At 39.8% G+C, this 26,971-nt stretch overlaps 1 protein-coding gene across 2 annotated transcripts in view; it reads right to left on the bottom strand.

Moving 5' to 3' along the window:
• Window positions 1-26,971, bottom strand: part of DOCK8 (dedicator of cytokinesis 8) — a 214,849-nt gene that overhangs the window by 18,585 nt on the left and 169,293 nt on the right. For both annotated transcript variants that reach the window (XM_077474999.1, XM_077475000.1), the window contains 9 exons: window positions 21,584-21,674; window positions 21,035-21,131; window positions 18,524-18,658; window positions 17,389-17,541; window positions 15,127-15,285; window positions 11,236-11,336; window positions 8,261-8,453; window positions 5,012-5,155; window positions 2,200-2,331 (listed from right to left, as the gene is read on the bottom strand). In XM_077474999.1, coding sequence (XP_077331125.1) covers window positions 2,200-2,331; window positions 5,012-5,155; window positions 8,261-8,453; window positions 11,236-11,336; window positions 15,127-15,285; window positions 17,389-17,541; window positions 18,524-18,658; window positions 21,035-21,131; window positions 21,584-21,674 — 1,205 coding nt within the window. The remainder of the gene's footprint in view (window positions 1-2,199; window positions 2,332-5,011; window positions 5,156-8,260; window positions 8,454-11,235; window positions 11,337-15,126; window positions 15,286-17,388; window positions 17,542-18,523; window positions 18,659-21,034; window positions 21,132-21,583; window positions 21,675-26,971) is intronic.

Genomic DNA, 26,971 nt, shown 5'->3' with positions numbered 1-26,971 from the left:
AATATGGCTGTTTTCTCTATTCATAGGTTACCTTCATGGTTTTTCTCCTGATGAGTGATAAAAAGGTCACGAAACGTGTAGAGATGTCAACTTTCGTGTTGTGTATACATCTTTTAACAAAGAATGAACGTTCCATTTTTGATTTATCCCAATTTTTGTTTTCAAGGTGACACTTTAGAGTGCCACATATCCATAGATAATTGGTATTTATTTTATGTGAAGATTCTCATGTATGTACTATTAAGTCCTTGTTGGAATGTATATTTTGATGAAATTTTGAATATTAATTTATAATTATGTGTAATAATATGTGCAATATATGACTATTCGAACTTATTAAAACCTGTTTTTTATCTAATTGGATTTTCTTGCTTCCGTGTGCCTCATTTAAAGTCCCACTCGTTGCTCCCTTTTTTTTCTTCTATAGTTAAGGAGAGTGTTCATTAATAGAAAAAATGCTCTCTAGTAGGCAAATTGAGTGAACTTCAACACATGGGGGTTGATTTACTAAAGTGTGCGAAATCTGGTGAGGAAACCAATCAGCTTCCAGGTTTGTTCATCAAAGCTTAATTGAACAATCTCAAGCTAGAAGCGGACTGGTTACCATGCACAGCTGCAACAGATTTTTTACACTTTCCAGTTTTAGTAAATCAACCCCACTGTTTTCTGACAGACCAAAAGTTTACCAATTAATTTCACTGGAGATTTTCTTTAAAAATTCAAAAGAACATATTAAAATTCAAATTATAAAAAATATATAGCTAGGGATGTGTCTATATAATCACGACAGACAATATTTTCAGTGCCTAACTTGAATCAAACTTTATATATATTCTTTTAATGACAAGATCAACCCACAAGTGATAGCTTATCTCCAAACCAGTTTATCATGCCCTCTTCCCTGCTGGAAACTCAATAGGAATAAATAGGGAGTGCAAGGGGGTGAATGGAAGCTTGGCTACGTCCAAACCAAGTAAATTAAAAGTGGTGCTGTCTGGAGAGATAAGAGTGATCAGGGTAGTGTGGGAAGGTAGTTGGCGACTAAACATGTGCTGTTTTTCTAAAACAGTTATAATATGCAACAAAAGGAATATTCCCACACAGTAATTGAGCCCCAAGAACTCTAATACCAGTCAAGATACCAGGTCTTTACTATGGTGGTCTTGATATGTCCAGTAAATGCAGCACGTCATAAGTATAATTTTGTTTTTAATCTACCTTCGGCACAACAAACTGATCACCCATCTATTGGAAGCCATTCAGTCACAAACTATCCTTTTTGAACTTATTATTATTATTATTCACGATTTATATAGCGCCAACAGTTTACACAGCGCTTTACAATGTATAGGGGGGACAACACAATTACAGTACAATACAAAAAGTACAGGAGGGCCCTGCTCGTAGAGCTTACATTCTAAAGTGAGGGGGTGGTGGTACAAAAGGTAATAGCTGCAGAGAATGATTTGATGGGGTGGCTCAGGGACAGTTAGGTGGGTGTGGGATAGGCTTCCCTGAATAAATGAGTTTGCAGGGAACTCCTAAAGGTGGACAGGGTAGGGGCTGATCGGACAGACTGGGGCAAGGAGTTCCAGAGGATGGGAGAGGCTCTGGAGAAGTCTTGAAGGCGAGCATGAGAGCAGGTAACAAGGGAGCTAGAAAGCAGGAGATCCTCGGAGGAGCGGAGGGGACGATTTGGGCGATATCTGCAGATGAGGTTGGTGATGTAGATGGGGGCGATGTTGTGGATGGCTTTGTATGTTATGGTTAGCATTTTGAATGTTACACGGTAGGGTAGGGGAAGCCAGTGAAGGGATTGGCAGAGAGGGGCAGCAGTCATGGAACGATTAGTGAAGTGTATTAGTCTGGCAGCAGCATTCATAATAGACTGAAGGGGGGATAGCATGCTTAAGGGTAGGCCATTAAGGAGAGAGTTGCAGTAGTCAAGGCGGGAAATAATCAAGGAGTGAACGAGTTGCTTTGTGGTGTCATTAGTCAGGAAGGGTCGAATTCTGGAGATGTTGCAGAGGTGAAGGTGGCAGGATTTAGCCAGTGATTGGATATGGGGGCTGAAGGAGAGGTCAGAGTCAGAATTACACCCAGAACTTATAAAAAAAATTACCATAACATTAGCCATACGTTTTATTTTTTTCACACTGTTAAACACATGCTTACAATGCACTAGTCACTCTCAAGTACCTTCTGTATTATGCGATCAAATGCCTTCTGCAGTTTCTCATGAGTTAATGCAAGCTTACGGAAGTCTCGGTGAGCTTCAAGAACAGGGATGACAATTTTATAGACTTCATTCACTGTTTCATAAAATGCTGCCTGCAACAGACAAGTAAAAGAACTAAGTGACTATTTACAGTATGTGCCATAAACGCCATTGTTTTTAAGGTGTAGTGTATACATATTGAAAAGTTACAGCTATATTTTTATAGAATACCTTTGGTGCCACAGCTACTATTTCTCTAGTGTTAAACCGGCCATACACAATTCGAACCACGTATGGGCTGGCCAGGGGCGGACTGACAACATTCAGGGCCCCCAGACCAAATAAAGCTAGGGCGCCCTGTCAGGCTCCGCCCATGACCACCCCTAACCCACCCCATACTTTTTGCACAAAGTACAACTCCTGCCTTTTTTTTAACCTCCCTGGCGGTATGATTAGTTCTGGTTTTAGGTGCTGAAAGCGGTACAATTATTTTGCATGGAAATTTGGCGTTTTATATTGTAGGTCTGCAATTCTTAGGAATAACTCTCTTAAATCTGTTCAAACCAGAGTCTAGCAGACATCCCGGGTATGATAAAATTTATAATATAATAAATAATAATAAAAATTATTCAATAATGTAATCAAATCCAAAAACACTGAAATTTGCTCATTTGCAGAATTGTTGCTGTGATTAGATTTAGTGTTTGATTACGAATTTCCCCACAAATCGCTATCGCTCAATTCTGCAAATGATTCTAATTTATTATCGCTGTTTTATAGTTGGTCTAAAATCACTTATGACATAAAGGGACAGTTTTTGGTTGCTATGGGCGATCTCCAGATTCCAGGCAGAAAAAAACAGTATTTATAATATAAAAGTGCATGCAGGGCACTGGACAGACCACTAGGGACAAAGGGGGTGTATAATTTTTTTATACAGTACTGTAATCTGTAAGATTACAGTACTGTGTGTGTTTTGTGTGTTTTAACTTTTTTGAATTTGGCGCTGATCTCCGCTCCCGTGCGCCGTAACTTCGCAGGGAACGGAGCTCGGCTGCACTCGGGCACTGTGTGAATCGAGCGGAGGACAGCTCGATCACACAGCGCGGAGGACATCGCTGGATCCAGGGGACAAGGTAAGTAACCTCTCCCTGTATCCACCGATGCGATCCCGAGTCTGGCTCGTGGTTACCGCTTATGGTACTGAAATCCCAACCCGAGCCAGACTCTGATCACTGCCAGGGAGGTTAATGGGAACTGGAGGGGGGTCTCTAACAGTGTCCCTCAATGCAGCCTCATCAGTGCCCCTCAATGCAGCCTCATCAGTGTTCCCTCAATGCAGCCTCATCAGCGTCCCCTCAATGCAAACTGATCAGTGCCCCCCCAATGAAGCCTGACCAGTGTCCCCTAAATTCAGCCTGATCAGTGTCCCCTAATTGCACCCTGACCAGTGTCCCCTAAATTCAGCCTGATCAGTGTCCCCTAAATGCAGCCTGATCAGTGTCCCCTAAATGCAGCCTGATCAGTGTCCCCTAAATGCAGCCTGATCAGTGTCCCCTAAATGCAGCCTGATCAGTGTCCCCTAAATGCAGCCTGATCAGTGTCCCCTAAATGCAGCCTGATCAGTGTCCCCTAAATGCAGCCTGATCAGTGTCCCCTAAATGCAGCCTGATCAGTGTCCCCTAAATGCAGCCTGATCAGTGTCCCCTAAATGCAGCCTGATCAATGTCCCCTAAATTCAGCCTGATCATTGCCCCCTAAATGCAGCCTGATCATTGCCCCCTAAATTCAGCCTGATCATTGCCCCCTAAATGCAGCCTGATCAGTGACCCCTAAAAACGAATGCCTCTGAACATCCGTCCTGAACGCCTTTTTTTGCCTTCCAAAATATGCTTCTACAATCAACTGCCTGGAAATTACTATAAAGACCCTGTGTACATGTACTGATAAGATAACAGAGGAGAGTTCAGGGGCAGCTGAAAAAAAAAGCTGTCCAACTGCTCCTAAATGTCCATTTACCAGCAGCAGTGTACATGAAGCCTTACCCTCTGAGGCAGCCCTGGTGCCTGGGCGGGCCTGAAAAGATGGTCATCGGGGACCCGTGCCCGCAAGTGTTTTGTCCCTGGGCCCCGGACCGGCCCTGAGAGTTCCAGCAGGTGACGCTGGTGAGCCCTTCAGCAGCTGGGCCCTCGGACCACAGCTGAATTTATCGTCCGGTCAGTCCGCCCCTGGGGCCGACTGACTATACCTAAGTTGATCGATCAATCAACTTGGCTAAACCAGCCCACCAGATTTTACATATGACTATCGCTAGTAATAATTACTATGTTCTGCAGACGAGGAGGGCTTGGGGATTCTCTTGTGAATACAGACTTTGTTGATGGGGGAACCCATGGTTGCAGGAAAGAAGTTCACTCCATCTATGGCTGGCCTTAAAGACAGTAATACAGAATTCTACAGTCTCTTTAGTAAATGTAAAATCACTATTTATTTCCCCTTTGAAAAGTGTAGCTATTCCAAACTCAAGCACAATCACGGAAAAAGGATGCTTTCACTTCCTTTCTTGTGCCGTCTTTAAACCTTACCATATATGACCCCATCCAAAGTTATATAGTACAGAAGGTAGAACACTAAAATACATATCACTGTAAGCTTCCTCCTGCAATTGCTGCCTATAGAAGTAATGGTAAATGTCAGAGCTGAGGAGGGAGCACGCTGGATCCCTTTAGATGCAACAAAATGTAGTGTCTTTATTTAATGCAACAGTTTTATTTTTAAAAGAGGAAAACCTACTTGAATGAAGAGCTCTGCAGCCTGTTCTAAGAGCCCAACCAGTCCAGTTTCTGAAAAATATCTTCCAGAACACACTCCATCTTCATCTGGGGTCAGGATGTCATCAGACACAGCGGATTCTTCTATCACATTAGATGAAATGTTCTGCAAAGATCACTAATATTTCATTTTCAAAATAAATACATACTGCATAAATTAGACTAGATGTCTTTTTTTTCCCGGCATGTAAAAGATACAGAATTTACACGAGTTTCTAAATATGATGTAAAAGTATTATATGATAGCGAATACATAATCAAGCCTGAATACTTTTTTTTGTGAAATGTGTCCACTATTTATCCTTCTGTACCTTCAATGAGGTGCATCATTATGCTGACAAGGTGAGATACCTCATAGAAGGTACAGAGAGATATAGACTGTATGTTTTCCAAAGGGAATATACATTCATTATACCCAGATACATACTGTATAGCCCATTATTGATTATGTACACAATTATTAAATACGGAGCTTGTGATACCTTAAAATACATGGAGGCAAGTTGTTGCAAGATACAAACCCTAACTGCATAAATTTCAGCAGGTTCACTTCTTTCTCTGCTGATGGCGCAGAGATAAACAGAAAATGTGCAATTTTTTAAATTCTTTACTTATATTCCACATTCAAAAAAAATGACAAGGCGGTAAAAAGAAAATGAAGCTGCAGCCACCAACAAGTAGCAAATAGAACAAGGTTTTTCCTAATCATGTATTATGGAACACAGGGCCAGAAGGAATTTTTAGATGTATGGGCTACACTCTTTCCTACAGTAGATTTGGACACTGGCAAACAAAACTCCTGACTCGCCGCTCCTATGTTCGGACTCTGCAGTCCAAGGAGCTGTCCAATTATCAGCTTTTACGTGACAGTTTTGGACCCGATGGTGGCCTCCTTCAATGCAGTTCCCAGTTACATTCTGGACTAGCGCAACTCAACATTTTGACTGCATGGGACAAGAAAGTAGGGTCTCTGGATTCACAAATTCACCTGACAACCAGTACCTGGTTGTCTCTTACCCAGCTGCTTCACAAATCCAGTGATGGATGAAAGCTTTTCTTTTCTCTGTTCTGGAACATTCCTACACTAGATACCAGCTTGGCAGGCCAGAAAGAGTCTTATGCCGCATACACACGACCGGACTTTCCCGCAGACTAGGTCCGATGGTCTTCCCGACGGACTTTCGGCAGGGTTCCGACGGACTTTCCAAACGAACGGACTTGGCCACATACGAACGGACTAAGTACGGTGGAAAGTCCATTCGTTTTGAATGTGATGACATAAGACGGGACTAAAAAAGGAAGTTCAATAGCCAATAGCTTCTCTTGCGTCGTATTTGGTCAGTCGGACCAGCATACAGACTAATGGTTTTCGCAATAGGAATTGAGTCCGTCGGACAGATTTGAAACATGTTCTATTTCTAGGTCCGTCTGACTTTTTAAACGAAAAACAATCGCATTAGCCCACACACGATTGGATTGTCTGACGGACTGATTCCGTCGGACCTAGTCTGCCGGAATGTCTGGTTGTGTATAAGTGGCATCAGACATCTTATAGGTACAAGTAGCTTTGGATGCTGAAGGAGGCTAGTCTCCCAGTCAATATACTAAAGCTATGAGTGATTCAGTTATCCCTTCAATGCTGGACATCTTGACTGTAAGGTCATCTATAATCACACACACATAGGTTGGACTTGATGGACTTGTCTTTTTTCAACCTCACCTACTATGTAACTACGGATTCAATTGGACAATGCTATGGCAGTGACATACATCAATCATCAGGGAGGAACCAGAAGATTTGTGGCTCAGTGAAGATCGTAATGTCATCTCTCTACCTCAGCCCATCAAAGGAAGCATTGTATTTATTCAAAAAAAAATACTAAGTTTCCTGTAAATGGCTGAGCAGCAATCAGCCTGGCTTTATTTTGTTCTAGGAATGGGATGGGAAGTGCCCATACCACTGCCAGAACAGAGTTTTGTATACTGAATGTAGTTGATGCTACATACAGTGAAGGAAATAGTTTGGACCAGATGGCTCCAAACTAATATTTCAAAATTAATTGAAGCCTGGAGTTGGGCTTTAAGTGACACATCCCTCTGTATTTATGATCTACTCCTACTACTGCTACTTTTCCACAAAACCAAAGCGGGATAGGTAGGAGTGGGAATGGTTATAACTGCCTGACTAATACCATTTTTGTTTGTTAGTGTCCAGAATTTCTTCTGACTCTGCGTCTCTTAACAGAAAGGAAAATGATTTTAAGATAAATAAAAAATCCTATTGTTTTTAAGTCCAAAATAACTTTACTGGTTCTGACTTTTTTGTATCAACATTACGAACCCTTGTGTATAGGCCACTATATACCGTCATAGTATGAAAAGAGTTGTAGTATACTACATCACTCCTGGAAATTAATTAGCTAAAACTTTGCCTATGACCTTTGCTCAGGAGAAACATGAAAGGGGAAGGGGGCAATGTGTGCTAAGGAGCCGTAATTAATTTGATGCTGGTGCAGTCTGCTGCGTCCTGCACAGAACCAATTCAGATATACTCATTTCAAACGCAAAAACTGAAATTTATAAAATGAATGCTTCGAGAGAAAGAACATTTATATAGTCTACCTATCTGTATGGTTAAATATATACTGTATGTTCTGTTCTTTTACAGAGTGTTGACACATCCTAATAAGTAATAAGAAACCTATCCTTAGACAAATCTGGAGGCTTCCATTGCTGATTTCTCATTATGCAAATTCTAATTGCCTGGCTGTCACTTTGACCCTCTGGCTTCATTACTTTGAACCACTACTAGCAAGTATGCAAATAAAGACTTTTGATTTTCTTAATCTTTTTGTTTAGGGTTAATAAATAAAGTATTAAAGCATAATATCCATACTATATTCAGTAGTGTGTTAGCTATGGCAACCTTTTTTACTTGAAGTGCCCTACAAAGACCATCTGAACAAATCACATCAGTCACATACTTTATCATAGACTGTACTGTGGTTCTCTCTCATATTGCTTGTCTGTATTATGTTCAGGGATAAAAAATAGCCAAAGTCTTAAAAAGAACAAAAGCCACTTGCAATCAATCGTGGCTTGGTAGGACCGAACCTCAGAATACCATAACTGTTGGCAGTTTTCATTGTAACCAACGATATACCGACTTGTCATACAGAAAATTAAATTTATAACAACGCAGAAATATTACCTGAAAGCTAACACTGCCAACGGGAAGGTAGCTACAGTCTTCCAACATGCTTAAGTATTCTGCTACGAGTGCCGCAGCATGGACAAGACACATGGCTGCCTCCGTGTAACATTTCCGCTTCACATGTTTTTCTGCCATGTTCTGCAGCCAGGTGAGCCTCAAATCTGGGGATGTCTGGTAACCTTTAGCAATTCTAAATAAAACATAAGCTCATTCATGATTATACATATTCAGCAATCTCATTTTAATTAAAAATAGTTCATTTAACTGTTGCCTTCTATAAGAAATGCAGAAAAGAATGGATGCCCAACCATTCACCATTGAGTATCACAATTCTTCACCTTAATGTGTATCCAGTTTTTTTTTCTTCTTTTTTTAACAATTTATTTCAGTTTTGGATTGAGTAGGTAATGGTTAGAACTAGGAATACACTGATACCAGCTTTTAAAAACCGAGTACAAGTGCCGATACTTTTTCTCAAGTACTCGCTGATACCAATTACCGATATCTATTTTTTAGTGTCATGTGACATTTATTTTAGACTAATGAAAAATTATTACCTTCCCTATAATTATGAAGAAAAGTTCTTCTCCGGTTTTGAAATAGCGCTACTTCAGTACAATTTCACTAGGCCACAGATCGGTGCGATTTGGACATCCGATTTCATTGTGGCTTGCAAATTTATTTAACAGAAGTCAATGCAAGTAGCAATGACATCGCAAAAAAGGTATCAGTTTCAGTATCAGAGCAATGTACTTGTACTCATGCAAATGCTTAGTATCAGCACCCATACTGGTATCTGTGCAGTGCTAGTTATAACCCCTGTCAGCAGTGGCGGCCGCTCCATTGGGGGGGAGGGAAAGGGAAAAAAAAAAACTTTCCACGTTATTAATATTATTTCAGGCAGCATGAGCACTGAACATGCCCTGAATATAACAGCTGAAAACTATGGTGTAACAGCTACTGATAGAAAAATAGTTCACAAGTGAAAAAAAAAAAAAAAAAAGATCCTGTTCCTTTAAATCAGGATATACAGCATAGTGCTTCTGAGGTGTCATTTGTCCCATTCTATGCTGTAAAATACCTGGTTGATCCTGCCTGTTACTGGGCCCCCCTATGTTTGCTGAATGCTGTAATCATGGCTGCTGATACATGATACCATGGTCAGATTACGTGCCTCTGTCATACCACTGTGTTCAGAGTCTTTCCCTCTTCCACTCTCCTGCCCTGCCTGTCAGTTCCTAGCGTGTGAACCGATCTCCTCCCAACCCCTCCCCTCCTGCCACTATTCCGTATGGAAAATTTGTAGTCCCTTAAAAATAACTCAACACACAGCCATTAATGTATAAACCACTGGCAACAAAAGTGAGTGCACCCCTAAGTGAAAATGTCCAAATTCGGCCCAATTTTACCTCATCAGTGTCATGTGACTCATTAGTGTTACAAGGTCTCAGGTGTGAACGGGGAGCAAGTGTGTTAAATTTGGTGTTATCGCTCTCACTCTCTCATACTGGTCACTGGAAGTTCAGCATGGCACCTTATGGCAAAAAACTCTCAGAGGATCTGAAAAAAAGATTTGTTGCTCTACATAAAGATAGCATAGGCTACAAGAAGATTGCCAAGACCTTGAAACTGAACTGCAGCACGCTGGCCAAGATCATACAGCGGTTTAACAGGACAGGTTCCACTCAGAACAGGCCTTGCCATGGTCAACCAAAGAAGTTGAGTGCATGTGCTCAGCATCATTTTAATTGCTTTGGGAAATAGACATATGAGTGCTGCCAACATTGCTGCAGAGGTTGACAGGGTGGGGGGGGTCAGCCTGTCAGTGCTCAGACCATACGCCGCACACATCAAATTGGTCTACATGGGTGTCGTCCCAGAAGGAAGCCTCTTCTAAAGATGATGCACAAGAAAGTCTGCAAACAGTTTGCTGAAGACGAGCAGACTAAGGACATGGATTACTGGAACCATGTCCTGTGGTCTGATGAGACCAAGATAAACGTATTTGGTTCAGATGGTATCATGCGTGTGTGGCGGCAACCCGGTGAGGCATACAAAGACAAGTGTGTCTTGCTTACAGTCAAGCATGGTGGTGGGGGTGTCATGGTCTGGGGCTGCATGAGGGCTGCCGGTACTGGGGAGCTACAGTTCATTGAGGGAACCATGAATGCTAACATTTACTGTGACATACTGAAGCAGAGCATGATTTCCTCCCTTCGGAGACTGGGCTTCAGGGCAGTATTCCAACATGATAATGACCCCAAACACACATCCAAGATGACCGCTGCCTTGCTAAAGAAGCTGAGGGTAAAGGTGATGGACTGGCCAAGAATGTCTCCATACCTAAACCCTATTGAGCATCTGTGGGGCATCCTCAAACGAAAAGTGGAGGAGCGCAAGGTCTCCAACATCCACCAGCTTCGTGATGTTATCATGGAGGAGTGGAAGAGGACTCCAATGGCAACCTGTGAAGCTCTGGTGAACTCCATGACCAAGAGACTTAAGGCAGTGCTGGAAAATAATGGTGGAAACACAAAATATTGACACTTTGGGCCCAATTTGGACATTTTTACTTAGGGATGTACTCACTTTTCTTGTATTGGTTTAGACATTAATGGCTGTGTGTTGAGTTATTTTGAGGAGTCAGCAAATTTACACTGTTATACAAGCTGTGCACTCATTACTTTACATTGTAGCAAAGTTTAATTTCTTCAGTGTTGTCACATGAAAAAATACAATAAAATATTTACAAAAATGTGAGGGGTGTACTCACTTTTGTGAGATACTGTGCATATATATGTATGTATATATATATATATATATATATATATATATATATATATATATATACGGTATATACACACACACTTTGCCTTTCATTTGTATTTTAAACTGTATGGGTTGTTCTATAAGGGAAAGGTTTACTGCATGCATTGAAAAGAAATTAGCAGGATATGTTCTGTGACACATACCTGTACATCAAGTCCATTAACATCTCTGGGTCTTTTTGGAATGCTCTCATTTTTACTGTGTCTGAAAGAATACTGTTCAGGTTGTGCAAGAGCTCTTTTACCTACAAAGAAAAATCAATTGATGATACCTGGTAGCAACAATCGTAATAGAGAGAACGAGTACATTGATAGAAAGTAAAGCATGTGAGTAAAAACAATAGGACTTTTAGAAAGTTTCAAATGTATCTAATTCTAACTTGTCCTGTCCAGCACAAAAAATAATAATATTTCTATTACCGACCATTAGTAGAACTAAAGGCAAAACTTTTTTTATTTCATTTTGAATAGAGTAAGAGAGGGTTATAACCCAAGTTCCTCATTTGTTTTGACATCTGTATCCCATTGTGGACTTCCTTTTCCATCGCCAAAACAGGAAGTGAAAGGAAATCTCTTCAAATTAAGGGAATTCTTTGGGCCCCCAGGTCACTAGAACTAGTGTACCCATTGGAAGATTTTTCCTCTATTACTGTTCTGGTGACAGCCCAGAATTTGGGATTTACTTTTACTTTCAATTTCAGTGATAATGGTAAACAGAACAAACAGAGAGGACGGATGTCCCTATTGGGGGCACAGATAGCAATAAAACCTGGCAGGTGTTCTAATTCCTCTCTACTCTATCCCAAATTAAAAAAAAGTTTTGCCTTTAGTTAACTCTAAGAAGCACACGATTCAGATACAATTGGGTTATACTGTTACCTACAGGAGGATTTGGACACTGGCAAATTAAAGAAAACTCTGACTAGCCTGGTATAACCTCTCTCACTCCCAGCATGCCTCAGTTTTTTTCTAGTTTAGTAGAAGGATGGATGCCTTTTCTCTTTTGAGAAAAGACTAAAGCAGAACTATATCCCAAAAACATTTTTGTACATAAACGAGAAAGAAAATAGGATTTTTCTGCTTTCTATAAAGTCTTAAAGAGTCCATTAAGGGACACCTCTATAAATTTGTGACCTTACTCCAATTCTACAAACTAAGTATTGCGGGGAGTGGATGGGGTTATACCAGGATGGTCACATTTTTGAAAATTAAATCCTCCTGTAGACGGCAGTAGAACCCAATTGTCTCTAAATCCTATGACTCTTAATGAACTCCAAAAAAGTGCGAAAAACCTATTATTCTGTTTCACTAAATAAATAAGGCTAATTGTGTCTACATAGATAAAGAACTAGATCTCTGTTATTTATTGTTTCATTTTTTTTTTTTTACCATGGTGACTACAAAGGGTATAGTAAAAACCCCAGCACTCTCCCACCTGACATCCCTCTATCATAAAATTTAGGGTACCTGACACTTTTTGGTTCTTAAAAATGAGATGTTGCTAGGGCCTTCTTATGTATGCAAGTGCATAAGGGAGTTTAACTACTCCCCTGAATTCCGATGTAATGCACACCACTCGATACATAATTTATTAGGCATTTTGCAACACTAATCAATTTCCATGTTGACTGTCAAACAACTATATTAACGTGGCACCTCGGGTTCCTATGTGACATTTAATGATGAGTTTACCTCCCAGTTGCATTTCTGTAGAATATGTTGACATAGCTAAACCTGAAATACAAGTTGTGTTATATAAAGGTCCTATTGCTAACAGTTCAGTGTTGTGTATATTTAGGGAAATGTCACTGGGATTTTTCCATACCACATAGATCATAAACCATTACCGTAATTAAAAGAAACATGGAAAAGGTTGCCAAAGCACAAATAATAGCCCCAGGGTGGAGAAACCAGAAGAGAGCCCCCTCATATCTGAGTAATATCTTTATCAATTCCATTAGCCCTGGGTGTGGCAACATTAAATACAATGGGTATTTATGCTTCTTTATGACTACAAACTCCATCTAACATAATTAAAGTCAAGGAGGACAGAAAAATGCTGATTACACCTGTTATGATGTAGAGATGCAGCAGGTGTACTATGCGACCCATGGTCTAAGGACAGTTACAGCTTAGATACTGTAGGACTCCCATTCAGGGCTGTCTTTAATATTGATTGGACCCTGGGCAAAAAAAATTCTCCCCCCCCCCCCCCCATTTTCACTCTATACCTGCTCTGAGACATACAATAAATGGAAGCTAGACTTAAAATCAGTTTACTGTATCAGATCAGGCAGTGGTTGGTTTCCAGTGGTTACAGCATATCATTACTGCTTACTGACTGGTTGCTAGAGGTTACAGCACACATTACGGCTCACTGATTAGTTACTAGAGGTTACAGCAAATGATTTCTACTTGTTAATTGGTTGCTAGAGATTACTGTACAGTAATACTGCTCACTGATTGGTTGCTAGAGGTTACAGCACATCATCTCCTCACTGCAGGGGAGCATGATATACTTATACTGTACATATGAATGCCGCCTTTATTTACATATCAATGCTGCTGTCCAGAGCTATTTGCTTAGTAATGCCGCCCCTATTTACATATGAATGTCAGTTATTTACATGTAAACAAAGGTCTGCAGGTGAGTCCTCTGTGCACAATAGGGCAGTGCTGGGCAGCATTAGTAGCAGCACTTCACATTGAGATATCGGGACACAGCACGGGACTAAAACTTCAAGGGACAAGGGAATTTAAACTGGGACAGTTGGCAAGTATGAGGCAGCTGCTTTGGGCCCCACAACAATGACAGGGCCCACAGCAGCTGCCCCTTTTGCCCTGCCTTAAAGATGGCCCTGCTTCCATTAGGAACCATTGTAAGATCTTTGTTTAGACTGATATTCTTTGACTACTTGGGCTATTTAAGTGCAAGTTAGGCTCTGTTCACACTACTGTTACGTAAAAGTTATGAGACTTACTGTGCAACTCTGCCAGGCGACTTGCTGGAGCTTAAGTTTGATGCGACTTTGTCTTGTGCAGGTATGCAGAGATAACAGCATACAGGTATGCAGAGATAACAGCATACAGGAAGATGCCATGCACTGCCTGGGTAATGTCGGATCCAAATCACAATAATATAGTTAATGACCCAACTCGAAGGTGACTTCCATTAAAGTCTATGGGCACAAGTTGGATAGAAGTCGCCTTCAGGTAGTACAGTAACCTTTTATAAAGTTGGAGCAACTTCAATAGTGCTAATTAAGACAGCTCTCACTGACTAACATGGGTTTTCACATGTCATGGGACTTGGGGTTTCACAAGTCAGATCCCAAGTCGTGGCAGTGTGAACTGAGCCTTAGATTGCAAAAGAAAATGATGATAAAATCATGTCAGTGGTGTAAATGGTGTACTTGACCTCCCTGCTGTATAGAAGAAAACGTTTTTTTAGTAATAATCATGAAATTAATCATGAAATTTAAATAATCATGAAATGAATAAGAAAAGTAAAGCAAAAGCTAAAAATTGTGTTATCCTCTCACATTGGTGGCTGGTGTAGAAGTGCTTTCTAGCAGTGATGGTCAGTATACATAGTTAGGCTGAAAAAAGACACATTTCCATCAAGTGTAATTTATTTTTTTAGACTGATGTAAAATTCAGTGGAAAAGTGCCCCTGTATTTTAGTGGTCAATGAAAAAGTGCCCTATTGCATTGTGCCCCGTTACAATGATGGTTAGTGTAGTCCCCCTTACATTGGTAGACAGTTAAGTGCTGTATTTAATTTATTGTCAGTGGAGAAATGTCTGCCTATTATAAAACTGGTGGTCGTTGAAGTGCCAACTTAAACTGGTAACAGTGTAGTGCTCCATAAATTGGTGCTTAGTGGAGAAACAAACCCTTACATTGGTAGCAAGTGTAGTGTCTTCCAACATTGGTGGCAAGTGTGGTGCCAACTTACACTGGTGCATTATATCTCATTGTTTCGCACATTTACCTACAATTATGTTTTTACAGCAATTGCTTCATGTATATTACCTGTGCAGGAAACAAAGTAGATTGCATATCTTCATCTTCCTCAGCATATGCTAGAATGCTCCTCAGTGATTTACGCAGATACTCTTCATTGAAATCTTGTGACTTCCCAACCAGTGAGGCTAATGACATGGTAACTTGCATTTTCACCCGAGCAAAGTTCTAGATTAAATATAATACATTTGCTAGAAATTAATTTGTTTCTTTTACTGAGATTCAAGTCAAGACTCACAAAAAAGATGGTTTGGAGATAATAAGGCTCTAAAATTTAAGAAGGTGATTATTAACAGATGTGTCTGGAGACTACTTCTTCATAAAGTTGATATATATTGTGACCAAGGAAGCACATGCTCACAAACTTTATACATTTTTACACAATTGAGACACGTACACACTATAGAGAGATGTCCAGTGTTCATATTTCACATATGTCTCTATGTATTTTGCAACCACTTTAACCACTTGCTGACTGTATACTGTATATATACGGTGGCAATGCGGCTCTCCTGAGCGGGATCACGTACCTATTACGTGATGCTACACTTCCAGGTCTGGGGTGTGTGCGCCGCCAGTGGCTGACTCCTGCTGTGAGTAGATACAGTGGAAGCAGATTGGCGGGCATGGGGGACTCGATGTACACTGCCACCCACCAATGCTTCGGTAAACAAGGCAGATCGTCGTTCTGTCACTACAGAAGACATGGATCCTGTGTCTCTGCTAAGCGAGGACACCGATCCATGCCTTCTCCTAGTATAAGCACCTCCCCCACAGTAGTAAAGCACTGGTCAGGCCCAGACTTAATCCTTTGACTGCCCCTGATGTTAACCCCTTCCCTTTCAGTGTCATTAGTACAGTGAAAGTGCATATTTTTAGCACTGATCACTGTATTAGTGTCACTGGTCCCCAAAAAGTGTCAGTTAGTGTCCCGAATGTCCGCTACAATATTGAAGTCCAGCTATAAGTCGCTGATAGCTGACATTGCTAGTAAAAACAAATCTAAAAACAAAACAAAAAAAAAACAAAACATAGTTTGTAGATGTTATAACTTTTGCGCAAACCAATCTATATACACTCATTGGGATTTTTTTTACCAAAAATATGTAGCAGAATACATATTGGCCTAAATTAATGAAGAAATTTGATTTAAACATTTATGTTTCATAGCAGAAAGTAAAAAAAAATTGTCTTTTTTTGTTTATAGCGCAAGAAATAAATAACACAGAGGTGATCAAATACCACCAAAAGAAAGCTCTATTTGTGGGAAAAAAAGGACACATATTTTGTTTAGGTACAGCGTTTTATGACCACGCAATTGTTAGTTAAAGTAATGAGTTGAGTTGAGAGGAATCTTAATATAGCGCGGTCTTATCCCAAAGGGTCTAGACGCGCATAGCAAAGATCCTGGAAAGAGAGGGCCCAGGGACCAGAAACCGCACAGATCGGCAGAAGGGTAGAAAAGAAAGACTACACAGGAAACGCCTGAGTAACCTGCGGAAGACCAGAATAGTGGGGGCCTCCTGGAGCTCGACAGGGAGGCTAGTAATGCAGTGCCGTAATGCAAAACAATGGCCTGGTCATGAAGGGAGGTAAACCTTCTGAAGCTGAAGTGGTTAAAGTGCTAGTCTAACCAAAACTTATATTTCAGTTTTTGGCAGATGTTGGAAAACTTGATAGTCTTTTATCAAGGGGACAATATGATGTGTAAGTGTTGGAGCTGCTGGAGGTATGTCACATTCATCTCTGACATGATGTTGGCATTTACATATAATGTGACTTCAGTGAGGACCTGCATTATACGGGGCTTACATTTTTGTACAATTTATATAGTTTACAGGCTTACTTAAATATTTTGTACGCTAAAGCAATTATGAGGCACCCCACCTTTCCTTTTGAATTTCTAATGCGTTTTATATCATGGAAAATGCAACAAAAATAAGTGAGACCACCTCAAATTCTAGCAAACAGAGACTTCAAGAAAGCAAGGATCAGAGCCCGGAACTATGGCAGGAGAAATCCTGATGATAAAGTCTCCAAGAAATACAGGAAGCTAAATAGTGGCTCAGCTTACCAGGCTTCACCTGAAATAATGCTTTGGATTGACTAATTGCTAAAGGATATGACATTTACTATTGGTTAAAGTTATTGATTTTGTGTATGGTAATGTTAAAATCAAATGTTAAAAATAGTTGTATAATTGTAAACAGAGTGTAGCATCAAGCAAAATCCTATATTTCTATACTTCAATATATTTGCAAGATTACTTACACTGGTACTACTGAAGCTGTATCTCATGATCAGGTAAAGGGTGGCACATGCTTGGCTCCTTGTACTTTCCAAAGCACTGCTGCAATGATATAAGACCTTCTGGCAGAGATCAGCACATTGCTCCACTTCTTCTTCGAACAGAAAGTCCCCAAACTATAAAAAAAAAAATCACAAGGACAGGTATAATAATCCATGTTTTCTTTAGTCAGCTTTGATTCAATTTAAAACTACATAGCAACTGTATAAAGTGATAATGAATTTTACTGGTGATAATATATACCCTAATTTAGTTAACATTTTTCATAGACATTGGGGTTGACTTACTATTGGCAAATAGACTGTTCACTTTGCAAGGGCATTTTTCTGTGGCATAGTGAACGAGGTGAAATTCTGCTGACTGCCATCATCCAATAATATGCAAGCCGCCAAAATGATTTTTCTTCCATGTGATTGGGTATACTTTGCAAAATACATTTTTACCTCATTTAATAAGCTAGGCAAAAATTCCCTTTTCAAAGTCAACAACCTGTTTGCCTTTAGTAAATCAACTCCATTAGGGTTGATTTGCTATAGGCAGAAACATTGTTCACTTTGAAAGGAATGAGGTGAAGCTCCCCTGACTTCAATCATCCAATCACAAGCAAACAAAAAATGTGCTTTTATTTTCCTTGCATGTGACTGAGTAATCTTTTTTTTTTTAAAGATTTGTAATTTTCACTGAAAATGACCGTGTATATATATATATATATATATATATATATATATATAAAACATGAAATGGGATTGCAAGTGTGACATGGGCCTAAAATCACACCACAACTGCATTTTATGTAAAGCAACAACATATTTTATCAGTAAAATTATTTTTAAATTAGGTAATCGGATGATCACCCAACAGCATCCACCCCTGCCATACCATTCTCCAGTGATCCCTCATTTATATATTCTGGAATATTCAGGAATATATTCTGTGATGACTCCTTTTAAATGAGTAATAGGGTGTGGACTGGGCAGTAACATTAACTCATAACTGCTCACAGGCCTTGCATGTATTCAGTGATGGGTAAAATCTTAAGAGGGCATTCTGGTTACTTTGCAATACAACATCAGCTTTCTGACTAAATAGTTACCATACCTTGATGATAAGTAGTCTGATGGAAGAAAAGCAATGGGCCAGGTAGGTGTTGCTCTGATTAGTGGTCAGAGAGTGCACAAGTACTTTAAGAACTCCTCCAAGCTGATTATCTTTGCAATCTGCAGATAAGCTGACCTAAAATAATTAACATTGGCTTAAAGGAACATACAAACAAAAAAAATTACATAGAAAGCATACTTTTCCAGAGGAACTGTACAATATTTCCAGGGTTTTGTCACTTTGACTCCCAGTGTGAGATATGTTGTTTTGCAGGATGAGAACACCTCTGCAAATCTGATCTCTAAAACCCAGTCCACTGCCACTTAGGTTTAACTTTTCACTTTAATTCTTTTTCACCTCTTTGTTTCTGAAAGTAAAACATTCCACTCTGTATAACTAGTTAACATAGGATAAAGTTTGCTCTGTGAATTTGTCTCACTCATATTAAAATAGAAATCCTAAATGGGCTTACAAAAAATTCGATTTTCACCAAGGCGATTTAAGTGCTTAACATCTTAGACAATGCAAGATCAGTTGCAACAATGTACAACATACACTATAGGGTCAAACATTAGTGGACACCTGGCCATCGCACCTCAATGAACTTGTGGGAGATTTGATTGAAAACCATAGACATTAATATGGAACTGACCCTCTTTTTGACTATATCAGCCTCCATTCTTCTAGAAAGGCTCATCTCCAAGTTTTGGATTGTGTCTGAATGACCCATTCAGCTAAAAAAAGCATTTGTGAGGTAATGTTGGACAAGAAGACCACAATTGTTGTTCCAATTGACCTCAAAAGGTGTTCAACCTGAACTCAAGTTCCAACATATCCAGCTTATTAATCCATTTATTTATGGACTACTTGATCTCAATAATTTGGTTGTAGAGTCACAGACAAATTTCAGCCTAGGCCACACATGCCATGGCCTAGGCTAGGGTGATATCTTGTCACCCTTATTATTGATTATAAGTAAAATAAACTGAAATGGCACCTTCTGGGTAGTATTATTGGGGCACACCGCTTATACTGCTTACAAAAAATAATAATATATACCCTGCTCACACAGCCAAGAACTTCCCAGGGTAAAACTTCCCCCACAAATGGGGGAGGGGGGACAGGGCTTATTTATGCATTCATTGTGTCTCCTTGCAAGTAATAGAGTTGGCTTAGCCACTGCACCTGCACATACACTGGTCTGACAGAGGTCTAAATAGTAAGTGTTGGGGAGGGAAGGGGGGCTTCAGCATCTGTTTACACAGTAGCCCCCCTCGCCCTCTTCAATCCCCAGAGACTTTTAGCCACTCACATTATCTCTACAGTACCCTTCTCAGCCACCGACAGTGCCCCCTTGCCCCCTCCACAGGCAATAAGCCCCTCATCAGTGTCTGTAAGCCACTTGCAGTGTCCCATGCCAACTCTACACTTCTATTAACAACCCCACCCACCTGCAGTGCCCTCTAGTCCCATCAACAGCTCCTCAGTTACAGCTCCTCAGTTACTGGCAGTGCCACCTGCAATGCCTCCATCCCTCTTAAAGCCCCAGTCCCCCAGCTAACTGCAGTGTGCCCGATCCACAGCTCCCGAGCTACCTGCAGTGCTCCCAGGCTCCATACACAGCTCACCAGCCACCTGTATTTCCCCTTGGCCCCATCCCCTTTCAGTGCATCTCAGCCATCCAGGGTGCACCCAGATTATTGTAGTGCCCATTAGCTACCTGCAGCAACCTCCAGCACCATCCACATTCCACCCCAACTATCTGCTCACAAGCCTCCTCAACAGCCCTCCGTCACTTGTAATGCCCAGCAAGACCCATCCAGAACCCTCCACCCACCTCAAGTATACTCCAGCCCCATCCACAGTCACTTCTACAGCTACCTGCCCCACTAGACATCTCTATAGCTTCCCAGCTACCTGCTATGCCCCCAACCCCCACCTGCTTGTGCTAGTGTTGTATTCTGTCTCTGCAGACATGTTTTTGGTTATGTCCGTATGGCACTGATTTTGTGTTTGCAGACATATTTATGCTTGTGTCAGTAAGGTACTGATTGTGTCTCTGTTGACAGTTCTGGTTATGTCAGTATGGGATATATTGTGTCTCAGTAGACATGTTTATGCTTGTGTCAATATAGTACCGATAAGGTCTCGGTTAACCGTTTTTTTATTTTTTTTGCAAAACAGTACCGTTTGTATCTATGTGGTGTTTTCTAGTTCTGTCAGCATAGTTCTGATGTTGTCTATGCAGATATGCAAAAATAAATAAAATAACATAATGGTAATGTTACAATAATGTAAGTCCTGGTAAACTAGTTTCGGGCATCTGGCCTATAAGAGAAAAATCTGGTCCTGCATATAGTGTATAAAACCCAAAAACTAAGAACTTGAACAACACTAGAAATTGGTTCAACCACCCCCCCCCCCCCCCAAAAAAAGAAGAGAATTATGATATACAGAAAACTATTTTAGTGATCCAACATAAACAAGTCCACAATGTTCATGAAATCTAACCTGTAATATAGTTTCTACCACATCCAGAATAATCAAGTTGGCTTCAGTAGCCAAGTTTCCACCCATGATGGCTTCCTGGTCCATTTCGGCCTTGGCCCTGTTATAAAAATAGACTTTATTCAAAAGTGATATCTATCGTAAAAACAAAGGCACACAATACAACAGCTGTTTGTTGAAGTAAATTGCAGTATACTGCAAACAAATGTAGCTCTGCAGTCTATTCATCACAGCAACATTTATTGATACACATTTAGTTATTTATTACTTATCTTTCAATATTTTTTACATTTATTTAAATAGTTTACCTGTCCGGTCATGTTACGCTCCTCCTTCTCTCCCATACAAGGAACAATGAACAATGTACGTCATGAACAACCTCTCTAATAACACCATGTTTTCACTCATCTCATCCACTGTAATTTATGCCTACTGCAATGTGTTATTACACTTAGTGTTTTGCATTCTATACTATATCATGACCTCCCTATAATATATTTTTGTTCTCAATGATACCAGTAACATTATCAATTACAAAGTAAAGGTACTTACATATTTAGTCTCTCGTTAGCTTGGCGCCAGTGTGTCTGCTCCTTCCTCCATCGTAGGTTCTCATTAAGGCCAGCATATTTGTCATTCCCCGCTACAGAAAAAGACAATGTCACCCATAATTTCAAATGACAACCTATGCATAAATAGTCCTTGAATTTTCATGCATGATTTATTAAAACACATCCTGTAACAACAATGTATTTTGTCAAACAAATGCCAACTTTTCATTACTGACTATGCATGCAAGGCTGAAAATTAGCAGTTATGTATGAATAAAATAGCACTTGTATTCAGCAAAACCTGTTCAGTGAAAAGAATGCACTCAAAGAAAGCCACTGAACTGACCCGTCACCTATCGAGTGTGAAAACATCCATTTGATGTGCTAAACTAACATTTAGTATTTGTATACTCCATTTACAATTGTTTCTGGGGTTCCCTGTGAAATGTAATTTATGAAGCATCTGAGCAATGATTTAGTTCAAAAAATTTTTTTTATTTTTTATTTTGCCAAGCACACAGAATACTAGAAGGAATAAAAGGTCACTTGGAAACTAAATGTTGATGGTGCTGTTCTTCCTTTGCACTTATATCATCAACAGGCAGTTTTATCTTGCCTTACCAGTGACAGGCACATTTTGGAATAAACCAAGTGCTGTGAGGATGTAACTGCTTAACAATATAAAGGTGGTAGATGTTCTTTAAGAGTTTAGAAACCTCTGCAGACTCCCACGTATAAGGAGAACACTTGCCTATCACAACCAATCATACTACAGTTGTCACTTACTAGTGCATATCAGAAAGGTAAAAGCTCTGGGTATAACCACTAAAGCATTTTTTACAGGCTAAACAAGCCACATTTTGAACCATTCCATTAAAAATGAATCCTCCTAGTGATTTTATTAATTGACTTGTGAACCTTTGTGCCTACTTTAAATCCCCTACATCTTTTTAAACAAAGCAATGCCTTATATTTTACCCCATATTCGAGATCAGTTTTTATAATCGTTAAAGCTATTTTTTTTTCTTGAAATACTTTTTATTAAAAACTTTTCCTTTTTCCTGTTTACACAACACAGATGTACAATTTAATAAGCAAAACACTTGTCCCCAGGTATCTTGCTAGTTAGACACTCCAGTGATATACAGTGAATACCTAATTATTCATAAATACTAATCTACCCATGAATATATATGTACGTACATACATATAACCGCACACTAACACTCACACATATAGCCATACCCTCTATAACCTTCCCATTTTATAGATATAATATATAATAGAGATCCTCCACAATTTCCCATATTTTATTTTGTGTTAAATAATTCATAGAACCACCATTTATGCATATCCTACCACCAATTTTATATATGTGATAATCTTACAAACTTCCATCAATTAGCTTACAAGTGCTTTATTGTTCCCCTCCACTTTCAAGAAAAAAAGAAAAGGAGGAGAGTCCCATTTATGTGTTACATTCTAACATCCCATCTCTAACTGTGAGGAGATGAACCCTGGACTGTCTAACCATTTACCCCAGCGTTTTTTAAATGTACCTGGGCATCCCCTATGTTGATAAACTATATGTTTTCTTTGCAAAACTTAATTTTACGGATTTTACTCACAAAGAGTGAGTTGGGTGAGTCATTTCTGCACTATCAACTTTCGTGCTATAAACAGTAATCAAAGAATTGCAGTGTACATCTGAGAGGTATACAATTCTCCATCCAGCCACCCCAATGCACATATCTTGGGTTCCATCAGGGCATTAGTCCTGAACACCTTATTAATAGTATCCAAGACTAAGGTCCAATACTTCGGACATCATATGTATCAATGTACCAACCTCCCTTTCACATCGTGGACATAAAGGAGTATCCCTCTTATGCCACTTAAAAAGTTTCTGCGGGGGGGTATAATATGCACAATGTATAATAAAAATCTGGGTAAGTCTCTGGGATTCGGAAAGAGATACTTGTCCTACATTATTCATGACATCTGACCACTCATCTTCATTAAGGGGGCCAATGTCCATTTGCCAATATGTCCTGCACCTCAGAGAATTAGATTTTTACATTTTCTGTAGCAATGCACTATAAGACTTTGTTATTTGTCCCGCTTATAAGTTGATACTAAAATTTGGTTAAAAGAGAATTATGGAAAAAAAATAATTCTAAAACTGAGACGGCCATCAGTCCAGACACTTGGCGGATCCAGACTTCTAGAGTTGGGATGATGCGATGCCTGGACTGATCTGTGTGACGTCAGCAGAGAGTGGACTTCAGACTGCTCTCTGCTGAAAACGGTGGAGAAGTAGTCTGAAAGCACAAGTTTTACTATAACTTTAGATAGTCAGGTAGCCAACACTTTAGCCAATATTTTAAGATCTGTCGTTAACAGGGATATTGGTCTATAAGAATATGCTACCATCAGATCCTTCCCTGCTTTTAATAACAGCACAATAATTGCTTCATACATAGACTGAGGGAGTTTGCCCAGTATTTTAGCATCTGTTATTGTGGTAAGTAGCTCCGGTAGGAGTGTATCACCAAAAGTTTTATATATCTCGATGGGCAATCCATCACTCCCTGTTGTAAGGTCACTTGAGACCAGGTGACAGATGCACTCCGTAGGATTTGGAAGTGCACCGCTAAGATAGTGGACCGTAGGACTGACTGCTGCAGATAGTACCCAGGGAGGTTCAGGAAGCGGGTCTACTGGATTACTAACACAGATCCCAGGGCGAGCTAGAGCATAGATTTTCCAGGGTGCGGAGTCTAAGAGCCAGCAGGTGTTCACCAGAGCCTCTAGTGGTGAGGATGGACTGCGCTGCAGTCTGGCTCTAGGTCGCGGCCCCTAGGGTCTCACAGGCTCACGCTCACGGTAGACTACAGGAGAAGGAAGCAGCAGGCTGGAACAACAAGGATAGTAAATGGATAAGGCAGAGGTCAGGGTGAATAGCAGACAGGAACAATAGAGTACACACCAAAGGTTCAGGGTCACAGGCAAACAGGTATAGTCAGGGACACACGCAGACACGAATAGTCGAGAACACTCCAAGGTCAGTAACAGAGGCAAACAAAGAGCACACGGCAAAGCAGGAAACAAAAAGCCAAATACACAATGGTTGATCAGCACCACTGGCTTGCAGTGCACAGGTTAATATAGGGTTCCCTAAAAGGGCCTGGGGTGGAGCCATGCTTAGCGGAGAGGTTATAAAAACAGCCAGGTGAGAGTGGCTGGCCTCTTAGTCTGAATACATGAGGAGAGGTAAGCTGACAGAGAAAGATTACTGCATAACCATGACACCTGGAGCCTTTGCATTAGGGAAAGTTGCGACTGCTGCCTGTAATTCTTTAAAAGTAATGGGTGCATTCAAAACTTTTATATCTGCTTCTCCCAGTTCAGGCAAGGTAACCTCATTCAGAAAATTATGAAGATCATGTTCTCTATATGAAGCTTTAGAAGATCTTCATAAAACAGTCTAAATTCCTGTATTATAGAAGGAGTATCTGTAACTATGGCATCTGTGGATAATTCCTAGAGCAGGTATGTGGGAAGACGGTGTCTGTGATCCAGCCACCATTGCTAACAGATGTCTAATTTTTTCAGCTTCCCTCAAAAAAATTTGGGAGGCAAAAAAAGTTTATATTCCGCACAGCGTATAGCTTTCGAGCGATAAAATTGCTGAGCATCAAGCCATTCCTGTTCTGTCTCCCTATTGGGATTAATTAGGTATATCTGTTCGGTCTCGTCAACTTGCTGCCTAACACCAGTTTTCCATTTGCTAGAATTCGTTTTAATGGCTGATACTTCTTTTAAACATAAACCCCTTAGATAAGCCTTTAATGTATCCTTCACTATTAAAGCGAGGCTGAATGTCTGTTATCAATTAAAAAAACTATTCAGTTGTAATATTATTTGATTTGTATGTTCAAAAAGAGTAATCCAAAAAGGATTTAATTTCCAAAATGCTTGAGGCCTTGACGGCCCTAGATTAATAGTCAGAAAAAACTGAGAATGGTCTGACAATCCCCTAGCAAGGTACCTGGGATGACAATGAAAAAGCTAACTAGTTTCCTAAAACGTTTCAAAAAAATGTAATGACTGCTTTGTCAGATGGTTTTCTTGTAAATGGACATTAGTGGGATTGTAATGCTTTAAAGTCGTAAACATAGCAGTATGTTTGCTAGCATTATGGAGACCTCTAATATTCCAGGATAATACCGTGCTCTTATAAAAACTCATAATAAACCGTCAAAACCATATTCATCAGAGAAAGAAGAAGAAAAAAAAAACAAACATAATATGTAGTACTTGCAGAGGTTGCTGGGTTGACCCATACAGCATGACACCTAGAATATGGGGCTTCCATAGTGAAACCAATATGGCTTCCCTTACAATAGCAATGGAGTCTTAACCTAGAGCAAACATCAATAAGATTAAAGCTTCTGGAGACCATATATACATTCTGCACATTTAAACCAAAATTAAAAAAGACAAAACAAAAACACACAACCATTCACACCATCCATTGCCCCACAGGCAATCTGGGGAAAAAATGATGGTGGCTAGTGCACATTAGTTATGGGGTTCAGCCATATAGGCTGCAACTCTCTAAGGTGACCAAATCCAATCCATCCTCTACAAGTCTGTGCTTAATACTATTTTTGCTAAATTTTCTTGAATCTCTCCTTTTCCACATCAATATTTTATTTTGCAAAAAAAATGAAAAAAATAATAATAAAAAAAAAAAATGAAATTCAAGTAATACGTAAAAGAGTGAAAACCCAATTTTTTAAAGAAAACTTTATGATAATTTATTATAACTCTATGTAATTATGCAGAGTTTTAGCAATCTTCATAGAAAATGCATACCTGCTTCAATTCTAAATATGATGACTGGCCACTTTGGCTCACTCATTTCATTCAGAAAAAAATATTCTATAATCTATAATATTACTATATACTATAATCACATGATTACTACCAGTTGTGTACTAAATTACATGGTGCCCCAATATCTCTCACCTCAGTGTAAGACATACCAACCAACTCTCAAGTACCTATACCTCAAAGGCCAAATCATCATGGTATAGCAGTCTTTAATAGACATACTGTACTTATTGGGCTTAGAGAACAAATTTATTGTCTTTCATGTCATTTTTGTAGTGGGGGGCTTTTTGATTATTTTATGCCCAATAGCCCATCTCATCATAACCTGAGTAGTTGTCATGTCTTCCCAAAGTATCAGTACTAAACAAATGTAAACTAACACTTTTGTAGGAAAGAAAACTGCAGAGAATTAAAAGAGAATATCTTTAATGTCACCGTTGGTCCCTCAATATCACCCCAGAGCCCCCTTGAAATACCTATGCAACTTCTG

The sequence above is a fragment of the Lithobates pipiens genome, unplaced genomic scaffold (genome assembly GCF_037356315.1).
Source record: "Lithobates pipiens isolate NorthernLeopardFrog02 unplaced genomic scaffold, aLitPip1_a1.2 Scaffold_13, whole genome shotgun sequence".
Classification (NCBI taxonomy): domain Eukaryota; kingdom Metazoa; phylum Chordata; class Amphibia; order Anura; family Ranidae; genus Lithobates; species Lithobates pipiens.
Note: the sequence above shows the minus strand (reverse complement) of the source record. Positions and strands in the feature narration are given on the sequence as shown.